This window comes from Neodiprion pinetum, chromosome 4 (assembly GCF_021155775.2).
Source record: "Neodiprion pinetum isolate iyNeoPine1 chromosome 4, iyNeoPine1.2, whole genome shotgun sequence".
Lineage (NCBI taxonomy): Eukaryota > Metazoa > Arthropoda > Insecta > Hymenoptera > Diprionidae > Neodiprion > Neodiprion pinetum.
This window is the reverse complement of record NC_060235.2, coordinates 39,481,260-39,498,203: the sequence shown is the minus strand read 5'-3', so window position 1 is coordinate 39,498,203 and position 16,944 is coordinate 39,481,260. Positions and strand designations below refer to the sequence as shown.

General features: G+C 36.2%; 1 protein-coding gene across 1 annotated transcript in view; it reads right to left on the bottom strand.

Moving 5' to 3' along the window:
* Positions 1 to 16,944, bottom strand: part of LOC124215959 (uncharacterized) — a 33,187-nt gene that overhangs the window by 11,165 nt on the left and 5,078 nt on the right. Inside the window, exon 2 of the mRNA XM_046619931.2 lies at positions 4,988 to 5,057. Coding sequence (XP_046475887.1) covers positions 4,988 to 5,057 — 70 coding nt within the window. The remainder of the gene's footprint in view (positions 1 to 4,987; positions 5,058 to 16,944) is intronic.

Below are 16,944 nucleotides of genomic sequence, written 5' to 3'. Positions count from 1 at the left end.
TTTGTGTTTTTCGGAGCAACAAAAATCAAATCCGTTATTCGAAATAATTTTAAACTCAGTGAAAGACGTTTTTTCTTGTACGCTTCGCATGATACTTAAAAATAGATAAAATCACCAATGACGAGGATCAAGCGTGCATCGGTTTGGTGTGGAATACCTCACGTATAAGCGACATAGATAATTATAGCGGTACGTGATCTCTAGTCGGTATATATGATTGATGAAAGGTTGATTGCGTACTCGAAGGGTCACCGGAAAATGATAACTCGAGCGCTCTTGAAAGATACAGCAGACTCATCTAACTCAAAGATGGTTTATCACGTATGTATATTTATACGATGTATCTTTAATACGAAGACTGACAGATATAAGACAGAATAACAGTCGGTACATCATCATATTCTATACGATAATTAATGAAATTTACGCCAGTCAACGAAGCGAAACGCAATTTTCATCTTATTTGCGTATGTATAGGTATATACGTATGCATATATGTGTATGTATATGTATGTACGTATGCATGTGTAACGCAGACGTTAACTTACGACGTCTAAACTCGGACGTTATACTGTCAGAGAAAATGGTAATCGGCTCAATGCTCAGATAACTGCTATACGACGCAGTTGCATCTCTTGAAAGACGGTAATTAGTCGAAATTTTTCTTTGAAACTTTCTTTCTTTATTCGTATTATAAAGTAATCTGAACACTGTTTTAATTATTTTAATTATTTTAATTGAATTTATTGTATTTCGTCAGAGTTGATTGTGAAAAAAAATGACACTCGATCCATAACAGAAAATACTACAAACTTTTTATAAAAATCTGTAAAGTATAATGAATAATACGATATATGATACATTCTTAGTTATCGTACAATATGCAGAGTGAGAGAAACTCGACGAAGAATCGAGCGGTTTTTGTCGAGTGAGAAAAAATGAATATTGAACAAGTTGTAAGAACCGAGTGGAAGAATAATGAAGTCGTAAAGTTCATCGGGGACCAGTTAAATATTCGCAATATTAAAAGCTGCGCTTAACGCGACCGACGAAGAATGCGGAGAATTATATGCTGGCTCGTAAAACGCTTCTCTGCAATGTCTCTCTGCCTCTTGTTTTACATTTTTTACCTACGAGTGCTCGTTACAACATATAATATTATAATATATAATGCATCGTTTGTCAGAAGTGCGGGAAGAAACTGCATTATAAGAGAATTTAAGATATGATGGTGATGAAAATTTTTTTTTGTTCAAAACATCCTATGAAATAATATTCTACATATATTGAGCAGTTTTTTATTACACTAATGGTATATTCCATAATACATAATCAAAAGTATAATTACATTATTGGGTTGAAATCTGTTTTGAGGATTAGTCAAAAATCGTGGTGTTAAACTAGCCTATGAATTTCTTGATCTATGATCCTTACTGTCAATTATCTAGGTATTTTCAGATCAAAGTGTACCAATGTTTGATCGAATTTTTTCCGATCGATTATTATTTGTTGCTGAAAACTGATGAGGATAAAAAACGAAAAGAAAATAGACGAACGTACAGGTTGTCCCCTTGCCAATATTACACAGATTTATATCTTTTTACGCAAAGACGATGAAAAATCATTACACGCGATAGTTGTAATAATTTATGGTCTTGAATCTGTGGAGAGGTGGGAAAAGCGAGAGAGAGGCGAAGTTCTAGCAATTCCGGGCGCGAATTGTAATTACCGTATAATCCAATTACAAAACTATCGAGACTGTAGGAACCGCTCGACAGGGTTTTCGTTTTATATAAATTGCCTCAGTACTGCAGCAACGACGGCGATGCCGAGAATCGACTTTCCTGACGTCATTGTGGCTGCGACGAGAAGACGAGAGACGTGCTCAGAGCTCGGGAACAGAAAGAGAAATACTGCAATTTAGGTTTACGAGATGAAAGTGAAATTCGTTCGTCCGCAGGTCTGTCTGTATAGGTGCCTGTAAGCGCTTCTAATCTCCTCTCCGTCTCCCAGCGACCTGACGCGAATCGATTGATGTACGTAAAACGTTGAGAAAAACCAACATTCAATTCCCCGTGAATAACGATCGCAAATGCGAAATCACTCGGCCTTGTATATAGCCTGTGATAATTACTCTGCAGCTGCTGCTCGACTTGCCGCCGTTGAGACGTAGAATTTTATAATACGCGTACCTTAAAATTCCTCCACTGTAAAGTATGGAGGAGAAAAACGGAAGTGAAAATTAATCGAATTAACGCCAGCTGCGTATATTTAATATGTTTCAAGCAGAAATTACTTATTTTGCTGCACAGGTATATAATTCAAGTGGAAAAAAAGTGTCACCAATTATTAAGAACCGTACGATAAAAGAATATGTACGTATATTATATCTATATAACTACAGCTGGAATAAATTTTTTATTTTTTTTTTTTTTTATTGTATAATATAATCGAATTTGTACATTTTCATTCCACCCCTGGAAGTTTTCGGTGACGAATTTTACACTTGACCTAATTTTCGTGCATTTGTATACGGATGTTTATAAAGGGGATGATACGCTGTGTATAATAACGAGTTGAATTTGGTAAATGCAGAGAAAACAGATGCGGAAAAGATGATTTTTTCGTCTCGCATTCGGGAAGAAAAAAAAAAAAAAAAAGGTAAGTAAATTTGAAAATTAAGCGTACAAGCTGCGATTGTGAGTGTATCAATTTTATATACGAATAAATAATATCTACCAATGTATCAAGCGCTTTCTCAAAATCGTGTACGTATTCATAACCGTTCCCAGCAAGCAACGGCATTTTTTTCTCTCTCGATTTTACAGTAAGTAAAATATAAAAAAATATGAACGGAGTTCGGCAAGCCGGTGGGTAAAAGTTTATTAATAAAAAAATCAGGTATGTAGAGGGCTAAGGACACGAGCCACGAGTCGCGGTCTTCATTAAACGTGATGAGTTTATAATTAGAGAGGACAATCTTCGCGTCGAGACCGCGATTGTAATTATACGTTTTATTCAATTAGCGTGTCAGAATCGTGAATTGCGGTGTAGTCAATGCCCACCTGAACGTTAATTACCAAACACATGTAGGAATATTCACGTACATATATATTCAAGTATCACTCGTATTATCTGGGTGCAATGCAAGAAACTGCACCGCGAACGAGTGAAAACAATGTTATATAGCATTCCGAAAATTTACAATTGGCAATCAATCATCGAGAATTTAAACGAGTCCGTTGAAGATTTTGATTTTTATTTCATTTTGTTTTTCTTCTTTTTATTCGCAACTTTCACACGGAAACATCGTTTAGTGTAAGATTTATAATTTCACATGTATTATGCAGCTCTGATACATCTTCAATCTGACACTCTTTAAATCTTTATACTCAAGTCTATCCTCCGACTGAGTTTTTGATCCGCTAATTTTTTTTCTACTGCTTTATTAAAACGTTTCGTTATACATAATCAGCGGTGAAATTTCAAGTGATTTAATTTATACTCGTAGAATTTGATTAATCTCGATACGTTGAGAGGTGTTTCACTTGTGCATACATTATACTTTCTTTGTAAAATTTGATGTGAAAAAAAAAAAATAATAATAATAATCATAAACGTTATACTTTTTTTCTTTAATCTTTTTCAAGATCGGTATCGTAATTCACCGGACAATCAGAGCAAAGCAATTTTTCGTAAAAGATGAATAACCTTGATGATAATAGAAAATGTTGTGGCTGATTTTTAATCTCGGAAATTAGTGCAAGAATGAAATAATTTGGAGCTCATGTACCAACAAAATAACATTGTAAGAAAAACGAAAAAATATCCTTATTGCAGCGGAAGTTTTCCGTGAAACTAAACGATCAACGCTGCAACAGTTATACATGGAATAATATTCCATAATGCGTCTAACTTGTTTTCTGTCCTAAACAAAATGCGAGTTCGATTCTACATACGAATTATGTGACGGTGACTGGCGATTCAGCCGACGTGAGAGAATCGGGAGTCATTGTCACATAATTCGTATAGAATCGGAACTCGGAATTTGTTTCCGGACGGAGAACAAGTTAGACGTAAGGTTAAGGGACTAATGAATATTACTGTACACATCAAGCAGCCTGCGTCAAGTTTCGCAGAATACTCCCGGTAATAAATACAATAATATTCCTTAATGCGTTAATCTTACGGCTAACTTGTTTTCTGTCCGGAACAAAATGCGAGTTCGATTCTACATAGGAATTATGTGACAGCGAGTGGAGATTCAGCCGACGTGAGATAATCGGGAGTCATTCTCACATAATTCGCATAGAATCGGAACTCGGATTTTGTTTCAGACCGAAAACAAGTTAGACGCAAGGTTAAAGGACTAATGAATATTACTGTATATACATATCACGCAGCCTGCGACAAGTTTCACAGCATACTCCCGTTATATTGCGATAAAATAACAATAACAACGTTTAATGCGTTCAACACGTATTATTGTTCATGTAATAAGAGTAAAGCATAACCCTCTGTGGCGGGTGGCGGCGGCTGATAATTGGCGTGGAAAAACTGTCTACGAGACGGGGGGAATTATTATAGACATGGAGAGAGAGAGAGAGAGAGAGAGAGAGCGATTGAGGGGGTCGGTGCAGGAAAGGGACGAAGGTCCCTCGACCCGTGAAGGAAACGAATGAACATCGGTTGTTATCGCTGTGTAGTTCTTACAAGCTCCGCATGAGCGTGCGCTGTGTGTCATAAACAATTAAACCCAATGCACGTATAACATGTATAAATACAGTTTAAGCCTGAAGTTTAATTGACGAAAATTAGAAGAGCCTTAAACAACACATGTACAATACACTTATGTATGTCCCTGGATTATAAAATCCAGTAGCTGTTGTCAGAGATGCAGGGATGCATGGGAGGCGGTTATGGGAGGAATGAAGAAGGATTATCGCATTATGAAACGTATTTATTATCACATGCCTGACTGACTCACCGTTTGTCACTCTGCTCGTACCGCTGGTGCAGCTGTCAGACTCGTTTGTCGTCGTACCGTTAAAAACCACCTGTAACAAGTTCGAGAGAGAACTATATATAGATATCACACGCACACACGCATATATATGAACACATGTATGCAATGCTTGCGGAGAAAATTATACATGCGGTGGGGAAAATCGTTAACTTGTATCATATCTAAAAGAAAGAAAAAAAAAAAGAAAATAAAACAAAACCAGAAAGAGAGGATATTTATATTCTAATCGCGACTTCCGTGACCGCGCTGCGCAGACCTGCATACCTGCGATGCCATGCCCATCAACTGATGTTTATATGTGTCAAGTATGCCAGTGAAAATAACGGGTTTGTTTAAAATAAGACAAGAGAGAGAGAGAGAGAGCGAGAAAGAGAAAGAAAAGAAATTAAAACCGCGCGAGCACACAAACCGCGTTTCCTCCTAAATGTTATTGCGTCTTTATATTGCAAATTGATTGTTGTGTTTTTTTTTCCATTATTTCCGCTTGTACTTGCATCACTTTTTTTTTTAATCCTTCCTTTCTTTATTGTTGATTTCAGTTTGTTTCTTTTTTTCTTTTTTTTTTTTATTCCGTTTAATATCTTTCACTATATCGCAGGAACTGAAAAGGTTGTCATATAGAAGTTAGTAACGTTATCGTAACAATTAATGCTGAGGAAAAAACGTTATTTCGCCATTTTGCAATTGTGTGAAATTCAGTAAAACTTAATAAAACGAAACATACTCATAATTCGAAATCTTAGTTGATTAAAAATCATTGTAAGATTGCGAAAATAGTAATTTTTTATTCCCCAATCTTTCGTTACCATAACGTTACTAACTTCAACCTCGTAAAAGGTTCATCAATTATGTAAAATCGTATAGGTACGTTATTTGTTGATTTATTTTTTTAGTTGACAAACTAATCTGTATGAAAGAGAAATTTTCAACGTAGGAAAAATTATAATTCTTACAATTAGTGAGATTGTTTCTTTGCAGTATGAAACAAGTCAGCTCGGACCGCGGATAAACAGTGAAATATATATATATATATATATGTGTGTATACACGTATGAAACGTAAAATACACATTCGTTGCACGATGAAAGACGCCGGACCACGTGGGCATGCGTATGTAAGAGTTGTATATAAACCGTTTTTCAGAACATTAATTTTCCCTCGAGTTTACGTACCTATAATAAACGGCTTATAGACTATTTTTTTCTTTTTTATACACATCTATAATAAGATACAAGATGTAGAAAGATGTACACGTATAATAATTCTTGTTAAGATTTTCTATTGAATTGGCAGGTAGCAAAACTTCAAAATGAAAGTAAAGAATTTTTGGAAAGTATAACAAACTGATCGATCACGTGGTAGTGATTATATTTCGGAACACGGAATTATCATTATTTCTTAATTTTTCGTGACAACTGTCGTAAGTCATCGGGATTCAGCAAACAGCAAAGACTAAGATTGATTATTATTATTATTATTATTAATATTATTATTATTATATGCTTTCTGAAAATCATTCCAATCTGTCACAGATTACTACCGCGGACATTGGTGAGAGTTAAACGGAAACGAATTAGTCACCAATTTTCAGAAGGACGAGTCGATTGTCGCATGTCGTAACGTTTTAAGTCATTATATAGCCGATGCCTGATTTCAATTAGTTACGCAGTTACTCTGAATCTTCGAGAAATGGAAGCATTTATCGCTTGAATAGATTATTTTCCCAAAATATAAATTATATAAATACCTCTTACAAAAATGTAAAATAAAACGTCTTCTCTGCTTCTTCCTTATCGACAACGCCTTTCGAGTACATATATATTACAAAGATTCCCAAGCTTGAAATTGTATCTATTGATTATCATGTAAAAAATATCATCTCAATATAACTTGTACCGATTATAATCGATAGATTAAATCTCGAATTTCCCTAATCTTTGAAAATTAACAAAACTTGCATTTTGTTTCAGGAATCAGCTATACATATTACACATCGTGCAACATAAATCTCTCCAATTTTCTCCCATCAGTCAAAATCTCACGAACACAAACTGCAGAGATACGGAGTCGCCTTAATGGAAAGATATTGTACACGTACAACTGCACACGAGAATGGAAACATGAAGATGAAATATGACGAAGAAGAAGAAGAAGAAGAAGAAAAAACGAAAGTGTTGATCAATGATGAATTCACTTTCTTCGAGATATAGACGACGATGTAATTGAGGACAAAACGGCGGGAGTGGGGAGGGGAGGGAGAAAAATAATTTAAAAAAAGGAATAAACTGAAAACAAATATATAAAATGAAGAAAGAAACTTGAAAGATGAGACCGGGAATCAAGCCCAGTAAACAACCGGCTCTGCTGATCGGATGAGGACTTAATTTGAAACTAATGAATCCTATGGCTGCACGCTGAGCATCAGCTCTCTGTGAGATAAGAGATGCATGGTCATTTAGCGCCTCAAGTATACCTATTGTATATACGTAGTATTTTGTAAATACATATATACAACATATATATACACAGTATACACGTAGATACTCGGCTGTATCGGTATAACGGTACAAGTGTTGCTTTCCCTTCGTGAAAGGAAAATAGATTATAGATATGTGTGAGTGTCTGTATTTGTGTATATGTTTAGATGTACGTACAAATTGACAGAACAGCCGGAATTTTGTCGCTTTGACAGCTGCACGCTAATGTCTATCTAGTATTAAAACGTAGTATAACGTACAACTTGTCACGCATTGCGTTGCACGCACTATATGTATGCGCATAATATGCATTATCTGTAATACGTATGTACACTTGGGGACAATGAATTTGAGACGGCTAATTTTTTACATTAGAGACAGATATGTTGGCAATACAGAGAAACCTACAGCGCCATAGTCGGCGGAGCGCGAAACAAACTCAGTCTCAATAAACGTAACATAACCCATGACCGTCGAATCTAACCTTAGAATACGTGTCAATCTAACAAGTCGTTATCACCGCGTTATTCTAAGGTTAGATTCGACGGTCATGGGTTATGTTACGTTTATTGAGACTGAGTTTGTTTCGCGCTCGGCCGACGATGGCGCTGTAGGTTTCTCTGTGTTGCCAACGTAACTGTCTAATGTAAAAAATTAGCCGTCTCAGATTTGTTGTCCCCAAGTATACGTATCGTACACGTTGTAAATATGTTTGTTTTTTGATTTTTTTTTTCTTTTTAGCGGGAAATATCGTGAAACGAACGGTTCTCTCTCTCTCTTTCTCTTTATCTTCTTAGTTCTTTCTTACTGTCCTTCTTTCTTTCATGCGTGCACCGAACGCACGTGGATGTGGAGATGCATTATTATTACAACCCGCGCGAGCCTGGGGGGGCCGAGTCTTGTGGCAATGCACGCCTGTAACGAACTGTATATTTATGTCACGGGATATCGTGTGCACTGCAGTCATGATGCGTGAATGTGCATACGAGCATTGTAATATGTAACTATAACTACTTTTAGCCCCGGAAGCAGGCAGGAAACTAACTCCGATTTGTTGTACGGAATAATCTTACTTGCGATAGGATAATTCAGGATGCGGTTATACCGAATTGTCGAATATTCTAAATCCGTTGTATTCATTGATGTAATAACGTTCGTATTATACAGATTATAAATCCCGAGTACGATATACGTTGCACTTTCAATTATCGAAAACTTGGAACAGAATTATTTCTTCGTCGTTGAATAAGACAGAATTATATTTGTTTCTTCTTCTATTTTTTGGATTTATTTATTTATTACCGATAAGTGAAATTCGAATTATAGCTGCAGACTTTTTCCGAGTTTTCGATTACTTGGCTCGTAGATTTTTTGTTATAAATTCTATTACAGAGTTTTCAGATATTATAATCTATTATTCAAATGGAATTACAATAATAAATAGATAACGCTATACTCGTGCGATTTCAGTGGCGTTCTCGAAACGGACCGGCGATTTGTTTTCGCTGACAAATCAGAGTCTCGAATGTTGCTGCTGCAGCTTTTTATAGCTGATAGAAATATTGTGAAATAAACAAATAATAATTCTTCCCCGCAAATAACTAATGTTCGTGATGATATTTTAATAGACTATCGTTCATCTGATATTTCAATCATTGCACCTATTAACCGTCATTAATTTATCTTCAAAGAGGAAGTATCTGTACAATTAATACAATTGATTGACGAACAGAGCAATTTCTTTAGCGGAGAATTACGGTTTTTCAGTGTTTCAGTAAATTTGTACACTCGATCGTAGAATCTTTAATTCGGTAGGTATAATGGATTAAAACCTAGGTTAAAATCTGAAACGTCACAAATACATCGTCATACTAATATTTTCCGTTATATACGATTGAAGAATTGAAGTTTTGAAAATGATGATGATCGATCGTAAATGCAGTATTTTTTTTTCCTTTCTCTATCCAACGAGTTAGTTTTCCTATTTTCGTTTTTACATAAATACTATAAATACTGTACGAACTTTGTACAACGGATTGCGAATGGAAAATTTTCAATGATTTTTATATCGATAGTTTGTGAAGTAAACTTTCCATCGAAACAGTTGGGCTTATTTGTAAAAATATCGAAGAAACGGAAAACTTGGAAAAAACAACAACACCAATTAGGCAAAATTGTACTTTCTTTCCGTTGCTGTAAAAAAAAACGAACAAAGAAAAAGACAATGTGCTCACCAGCTATTTCACAGTATAATTATATTAACAATGAAGAATTTTCCGGTACAAAAAACAACCAACGTCATATCCATACGTTTATATCTGTACTTATAGTACGGCTACTTCACAACACAATAATTGTTTTGCACAAAAATTTCGAAAGGTATGACTCGGATTTCTTTTTTCTCTTTTCCACCTTTCTTCATCGGGTGCGCAGCGTATACATATCAAGCGATCAAAGGGTGACGCGGAAATAATCCTACGGTTGCAGGGGTGAGATACGTGAGGGGGAGGCGTCCTTTGTCTTTTCAGTTTCGATATCAAACAATCTGCATGAATATTCTACAATATTTATCATGTCGACGTTAGTTTCGTTACTGTAACGATTCATGTTGATTAAAAACCGTTATTGCGACGATTTGAAAATTGTCTGAAATCCATAAGATAAGAAAAGCCGGTACTCATGTTTTATAAATTTTAGTTCCTTCAAAATCATTACAAAATTGAAGAACACTGAATTTTCAACACAATCATTTCGTTACGATAACGATACTGATTCAATTTTTAAAATCTAACATTCAGCAATATCAAATTATATTCTTGTGCAACTCACGTTCGATGATATACGTTGAGTCGAAAGTAGAAAAATAAATGATCGAAATACGGAAAAACACTCCGAAAATCCAATTGTAAACGTTGTTCGTTGTAACTGGGCGTTTATTTTTTCTTACAATTTATCAAAACACCGCACGAAACGAGTATTAAAAAAAGCAAAATATAAGAACGAGGAATAAAAAAAAAAAAACGAAATGAAAAGAAAACAACGATGTACAAGTGACAAAAATTGCCTCGCGGTTCTTCTCCGCGAAGCTGATTATACAAAAAAAACTCTGAACAAGTTTAACGACAATTAAAATGTAACAACTACCGGACACGAGGATAATTCAAACTACCGTAACGCGAATAGACGGCCAGTCGACTGTCAACTGTCGAGGAAAAATCGTAGAAACGCAAGGCAACGCGACGCGACGCAACTCGCCACGCGACACGCGGGTAACTCAGCGACTCGCAACTCGCAACTCGCGACTCAGCGACTCAGCGCGGTGAGCTTGACGCGGCTGCTTCAACCTTCTCCGGCTCAGCTTATCCGCCCCCCCCCCCCCTCCCCCCCCACCTGCCGCCTTCTCCTGCAACGCGCTGCAAGCACTGGCTGCCCGTTCTTGATTCTGCTCTGCGCCGCTACGTAACTTCCCCCTCTCTACCTTCACTGTTTAACCGACCGACCAACGTCGCGACGGCTGCACGGGACCTGAAAGCGGTGATTCTTATCTGGTCGGGCGCGTCTGACGCGAACGGGACGCTACCACTTTTGAAAGTTTTTATTTATCTTGTTATTTAAGTCTTATATTTATTTATAGATGGTGCGGTTTTCAGGTACAACTACGCACTTTCGGAACTTTTTTTCGCGGGAACAAGTTTGAAAAAGACTAATAAGAATAAAAAAAAAAAAAAAATACAACAAATGTATGGAATTTGATTAAATTGAGTCGGGGAAAAAAGCGAGGAGATGTTAATATTTTGGAGCAAAAGAGAGAGAAAAGAAACGACGTTTCTTAATACCGGGGGCGTTAATTGTACGCGAAAATTGACCTAATATTAGAATTATAGAAATTATTTGAAAGCTCGTTTGAAAGTTGTACATTTTATATCGAAAACCAGTAAAATGTCGGAATCAATTGAGACCGAATGGAATCATTAAAATTGTTAGAATTACCGAAGCCTTGAAGTTGTTTATACCATCTGAAATCTCTTGAAATCGTAGAAATGCACTCGAATAATTACAGTCGACATGATATCTTATATGTCATCGATGAAACATCTTGCATTGCCATCCAGTTGTCAAGGTTTTAAAATCGTAAATATCATGAGTGAAATGAAATGTCAATTTTACAATTCTTGAAAAATATTATATTAGGTATAATTAAGGTATAAAATATCTGAAATCTCCGGTACTTATAATTAAAATCCCGTCAACTCGATGAATCCAATATTGAAATCATTCTAACTATTCGAAGTAACTTGAAAGGGATAACTCAGCATTGATTGTTAAATATAAATACGGTGATTAACAACGGTATAATTGCTGTAATGAGTGTTACGGTTGAACACCGGCACCAGCCGATAATTCCTGATGGAAATAAGCAAATAACTAAGCGAATCGATTTTACCTTACAGCTATAATTATTATTCCGATAACGTAATTTTAATTCTAGCTTCTTTTCCACTTTTTCATCTTTCGGATACTCCTCGTGGAATACAATCAACTGGCTACAAATCAAAAATCAATTTACCACTCTGTTTGAGTATCTAAAATTATTATACGATACGTTTGATTTTTTTTTTATCACTGCAGGCGTCGCGTACCGAATGCGTTTTATCAGCCGTTGATGATCACCGTTACGAAATCCGTCACAATAATTGTCCGTTTTATTACGCGATCTCCAAGATCGTATCTGCAGCGATACGTTATTATATACACGTCACAATTAGCTGTCACGTTACAGTGGACTTCTCTCACAGAACTTGTCGGTGAATGCACATTTATAATTCGATCGGTATTATTCTTACAGCGAGTTACTTTCTACCGCGAGAAGAGTAGATAAGTCAAAATAAAACAAACTAGGATAGCCGAGAAGAGAAAGAAAAAAAACATTAGATATTAGACGGTATAGAGTGTAAAAAGCGACTAGCGAAACCAGCACGATGAATTACCTCATCAGACGTAACACTCGAAATAGTTTTCAGTTTCATCCTAACTAAGGAAGACGTGTAATATTAATTCTTCGTTTTAATTTCGTTTGTATTCTTTTTTTTTTTTCTTTTTACAATCTGCTCAAATTACAACTACGTTAATTATCAATATAACGAGTATGACATTGAATGGGAATCACGCAAGGAGTTTTTAATCCGCGTTAATCTTACCGCTAACAATTTTTCCCGTATAGTGAAAAATACGTAAATACGCTATATTATACATATACGTACCCACATGTATTCCACATATTATTATTTTTGAAACGCATCGTTGCCTCTAAGCGAGGCCGTGCAGGCAATTACGCAAGGCGCATCACGCTGCCGTGTGTGATGTTCTAGGTATAATAATAACCTCTATAATCTGCGTATAATGCCAGATTAAATCATATTCAACTGGAATTGGCAAATACCCGTGAGCGAGAAAGAAATGGAAGGTAAAAAATTAAATAAAGTAATAAATTAACGAAAAGTAAACGTGCGTGGTACGTGCGCAGGTATGATTGTAAAATGATCGACAGTTCAATTTAAAATCGTTAGAGGAATATATCGTAGCCAATTTACACGACACATCTACATCCATGCTTGTAAATCCGTTTGTATCTGTATATATAAGAAACAATTAATGGAATTCTACATTTATTATACAGATAATTTCGTAATAAATTTTTTACCTTCTATGTATGGTAATGAATGAATTTATCGACATTTCGGATTTGGCTTGATTCACGATTATTATGTGCTAGTTTAGCGTAATCGTATCCCTGCAGTGATACAACGTGACAAAATTCATAGTCTAGCCTGAAATTTAGAAAAGTGTCACCAAACTTGTTCTTTCAGCCTGATATCATGTGTATTATACACATACGCATACACATACATAGGTATATCATTCGTAAGACAAGCGAGTGAAAAAAATCATCCCGCGTTCCACAGCTGCTTTACATCCTTGTTACATATGCATGACCACGATACATTATCCCGTCAGAAAATCCTTACATGTATCTATCGTCTAATTATACTATACAATAATCACGTCAATTTTTCCCACAGACTTTTCGCCTGCAAAAGCTAAAGTGTAAAGAAAAAGAGACAAGATAGAGAGAGAGAATTATAGAACAAAGTTGGCGCGATAATTTCACTTCGTTTATGTATAGAAATAAAATATATGCTATAATTACAATGTCAGAAACAATTTGACACGAGGATGTTGACCTGAAGGATACCTGCGGTTCTCTGCAGTCAGAAAATCGCTACTTGAGTATACGTGTATAATATACTTTCACTCCCGTTTATAACTTCGTTATACCGGGGCAATCTGTTGAAACTTGAAAATCAACCGCGCATGCGCGAGTTTCATCGGCTGTTCCTGCAGGCTGACCATCCCGAGTTTCAGCTGTTGAACTGTTTTTGGCGGTGACGTAGTTGATACGAATTTTCGAGGTTAGAATCTCAAATAATTGAGGCAGCGACTCGGAAAGGTTTCGGAAGCATTTGTTATCGGGTCGGAAAGTTGATTCTTCAAAGAACGGTTGAAATTCAATGCTTACGCTCTTTGAAAATTCAAACGTAGGCATTTTGCGTAGGTTGGCTCGCCTGCATCGCAGACAAAAATATCGCTGAGGAAAGATTTGGCCGACCAATGAGATTTAATAATTTGGCGCATGCGCGGTTTATTTTCAAGTTTCAAGAGATTGTCCCGGTATGTAGGCAGACAACTTGATCAGAGACAGCGATTGCGGTCCGGTGGTTAGAAATTCCCCACGATTCATTCAACGGCGTACGAATTGCTAAATATTGGCTTTTTTTCCCATTTTCACATCGTTATAGCGAAGTGATATTTATATACGGTATCGCTGGAATTTTCTTCGAAGAAATTGATACGTATTGCTTACAGTCTTCTCGCTATCGTTGTATTTATAGAATGTATCCATTAGTAATTATATCCTGAGATGTTGCAGAACACAGAGTGACGAAAGATCTCGCAACTCAAGTATGCAATTATTCACCGAATTTCGAGATTTTCCATTGCGTGATTCCAACTGCACGTCGGAAAGTAGTTTCTTCGACGTGAAGCAGCTTTCCACAATTTAAGCACTCTGGTTTCCTCGTACAGCTGATTGCTTCCTTGCTGTACACTTTCGCCTTACACGCTTAAGAATTGATACTAATTGCACGATATTTTATACTACTCGAACTTCTTTCGACGTGCTAGAAAACGAACGACGATTCGAATTGCGTTGATTTATAAAAGAGTGTCTGTAATATCGAACGAATTTAAACGATCGTTTCATAGTGAAAATAGTTTTGCAACAGGCACGTGATTGTTTATTATATACGTACCTGTAATGAACGCGTTTGTATTCAATGGAGCAATCGGAAAGTCAATGAAACGGAAAAAGGATTTCGTTCTACACTGACAGCGACTGTTCTATTAACCCAGTGAACGAGTTTTCTGTTTCGGAACTGCAGGAATGGAAAGAAATCTCGTACGCATTAGACACGTTTTTTTTTCTCTTTTTTTTTTATATTTCACTGGCATTTGACACTTTCTTCTTATAATTATTCAATGCGAATACAACAAAAGTTGGTCATTTTGAAAACCGTGACGATCCGGCGTCGCGAGAATCAGGTTCAAGTGCATGATACACTTCTTCGATGATCATATTTCAGAAATATGAGAAGCAATTTTCATCCGAAATGTCACAGTTAAGTGAAAACAGCAACGGACTTTAATTCGGTCAACGACAATTATTACTCCACAGTTTTCACGCAAGTTACAGCGATAATTTAATCATTTCCGCCACTTGCTTAATTTTTTTTTTTTGCTGGCTTTTTGCAGCTAGAAAGATACACGTGCATACATTAAATTATTCATACGTATGCATGAATAAAAATCCATAATTTTTTTTTACCTGATAGTAAAAAACACAAACATGAACGCAACATCACTCTTACTCCTTTATTTCCGTTTCACCACTTCCGTTTCCTCTTTCCTCTTTACACAACGTTACGTATAAATACTTTACAGCTTATAAAGTATGTGAAAATTCTAGACAACTCGATGGTGAAAATTCTTCGAAATATTTATCACGAGTCTTATAAATAATACAATGTATAATTCTAATTAAGAACTAATAAATATCAAGGAGAAATACATCTGTATTTGTAGAAGCACGCGAAGCGTAATGTAATGTGTAAGCACAATGAAGATATCATGGGGGCCATGAGAAAAGAAAAACATATCACATTTTCGTGCTCTGTGCAGCTCTGATGAAATAATATATCTCCCCATATTATACACAAGCCGTGCATTGAATAAAAACAAATTCTTCTTTTCATTGGGTGGCATAGATGAGAAGGAAAGGGAGAGTCAGAGAATAAGAAAAATTAGAAACCCTTTATTAGACTCCAGGAGACGCAAGAACGATCACAAGACATGACGAAGTCGTTCTCTGCCTTTCTTGACTCTGGAATTTGATAACGTAACTATAATTCCGTTACATGATCGTGAGGTTGTTACTTTCTTTTTTGTTTTTTTTTTTTCATCTAATTTTTTTCATTTTGCGTAAAATTTCAACTGCGTAAAACGTGGAAGAGCAACCCGGTCGAATAACAGATTCGATGTTTGAAGTGTAAAAGCTTGCAGGCAAATTAGGAGTTAACGAATCGAATCGAGGCGGCTTTGAATTAGCAGCTTCGCAGAAACGTCGCAACGCGTATAAGTCGAAACCTTGTTCCGACGGACTGATAGGCCAGGTTTAACGTTCGGCAAACTGCAATGTAGTGACTGGCTGCCGTATAAATCGCGGACAGATAAGTTATCTCCTTAATTAATTAATATTGCCCAAGAGAAATAGCTCCGCGGTGCTCTTATCTCCGTTATCCAATCCCTTAAATACCGAGCGTCAATCAGCCCTGTGTTGTTGTATCCATAAACCGGATCTCTCGCCTTTTTTGGTAAATTTTTAACGTCTGACGATATTACTGTATAATTATAATAGTCGGGAGCCGCCGGTCTGCGGTGAAAACTTAACGCCGATAATTATTATCCGCGTCAATAATACAACCGTGAGAAATTTACTGTCTATATTATTTTCGCCAGCTATGAACTATTTCCATTTTATTTACCACGATGGAAAAATGTGTTAGGTAATAGCACGGGGTAAAAATTAAAAACGAATTTTCTACCTGCGATCGGAAAATCTGGCACGTGCAATAATATGCTGTATTCTATTTCATTATCTACTGAAATCCCGGCAGTTTTACGATAACAATTTTTATACATACACGGTTCAAATTCTCTGATCACTATCCTCGATTCTTACGATCAATATTCTTTTTTCGGCGAAAGAAAACTCCTGCCTTATACAACTTAATTCACTTGCGGGCACACCCACGGTGTTTTATTATA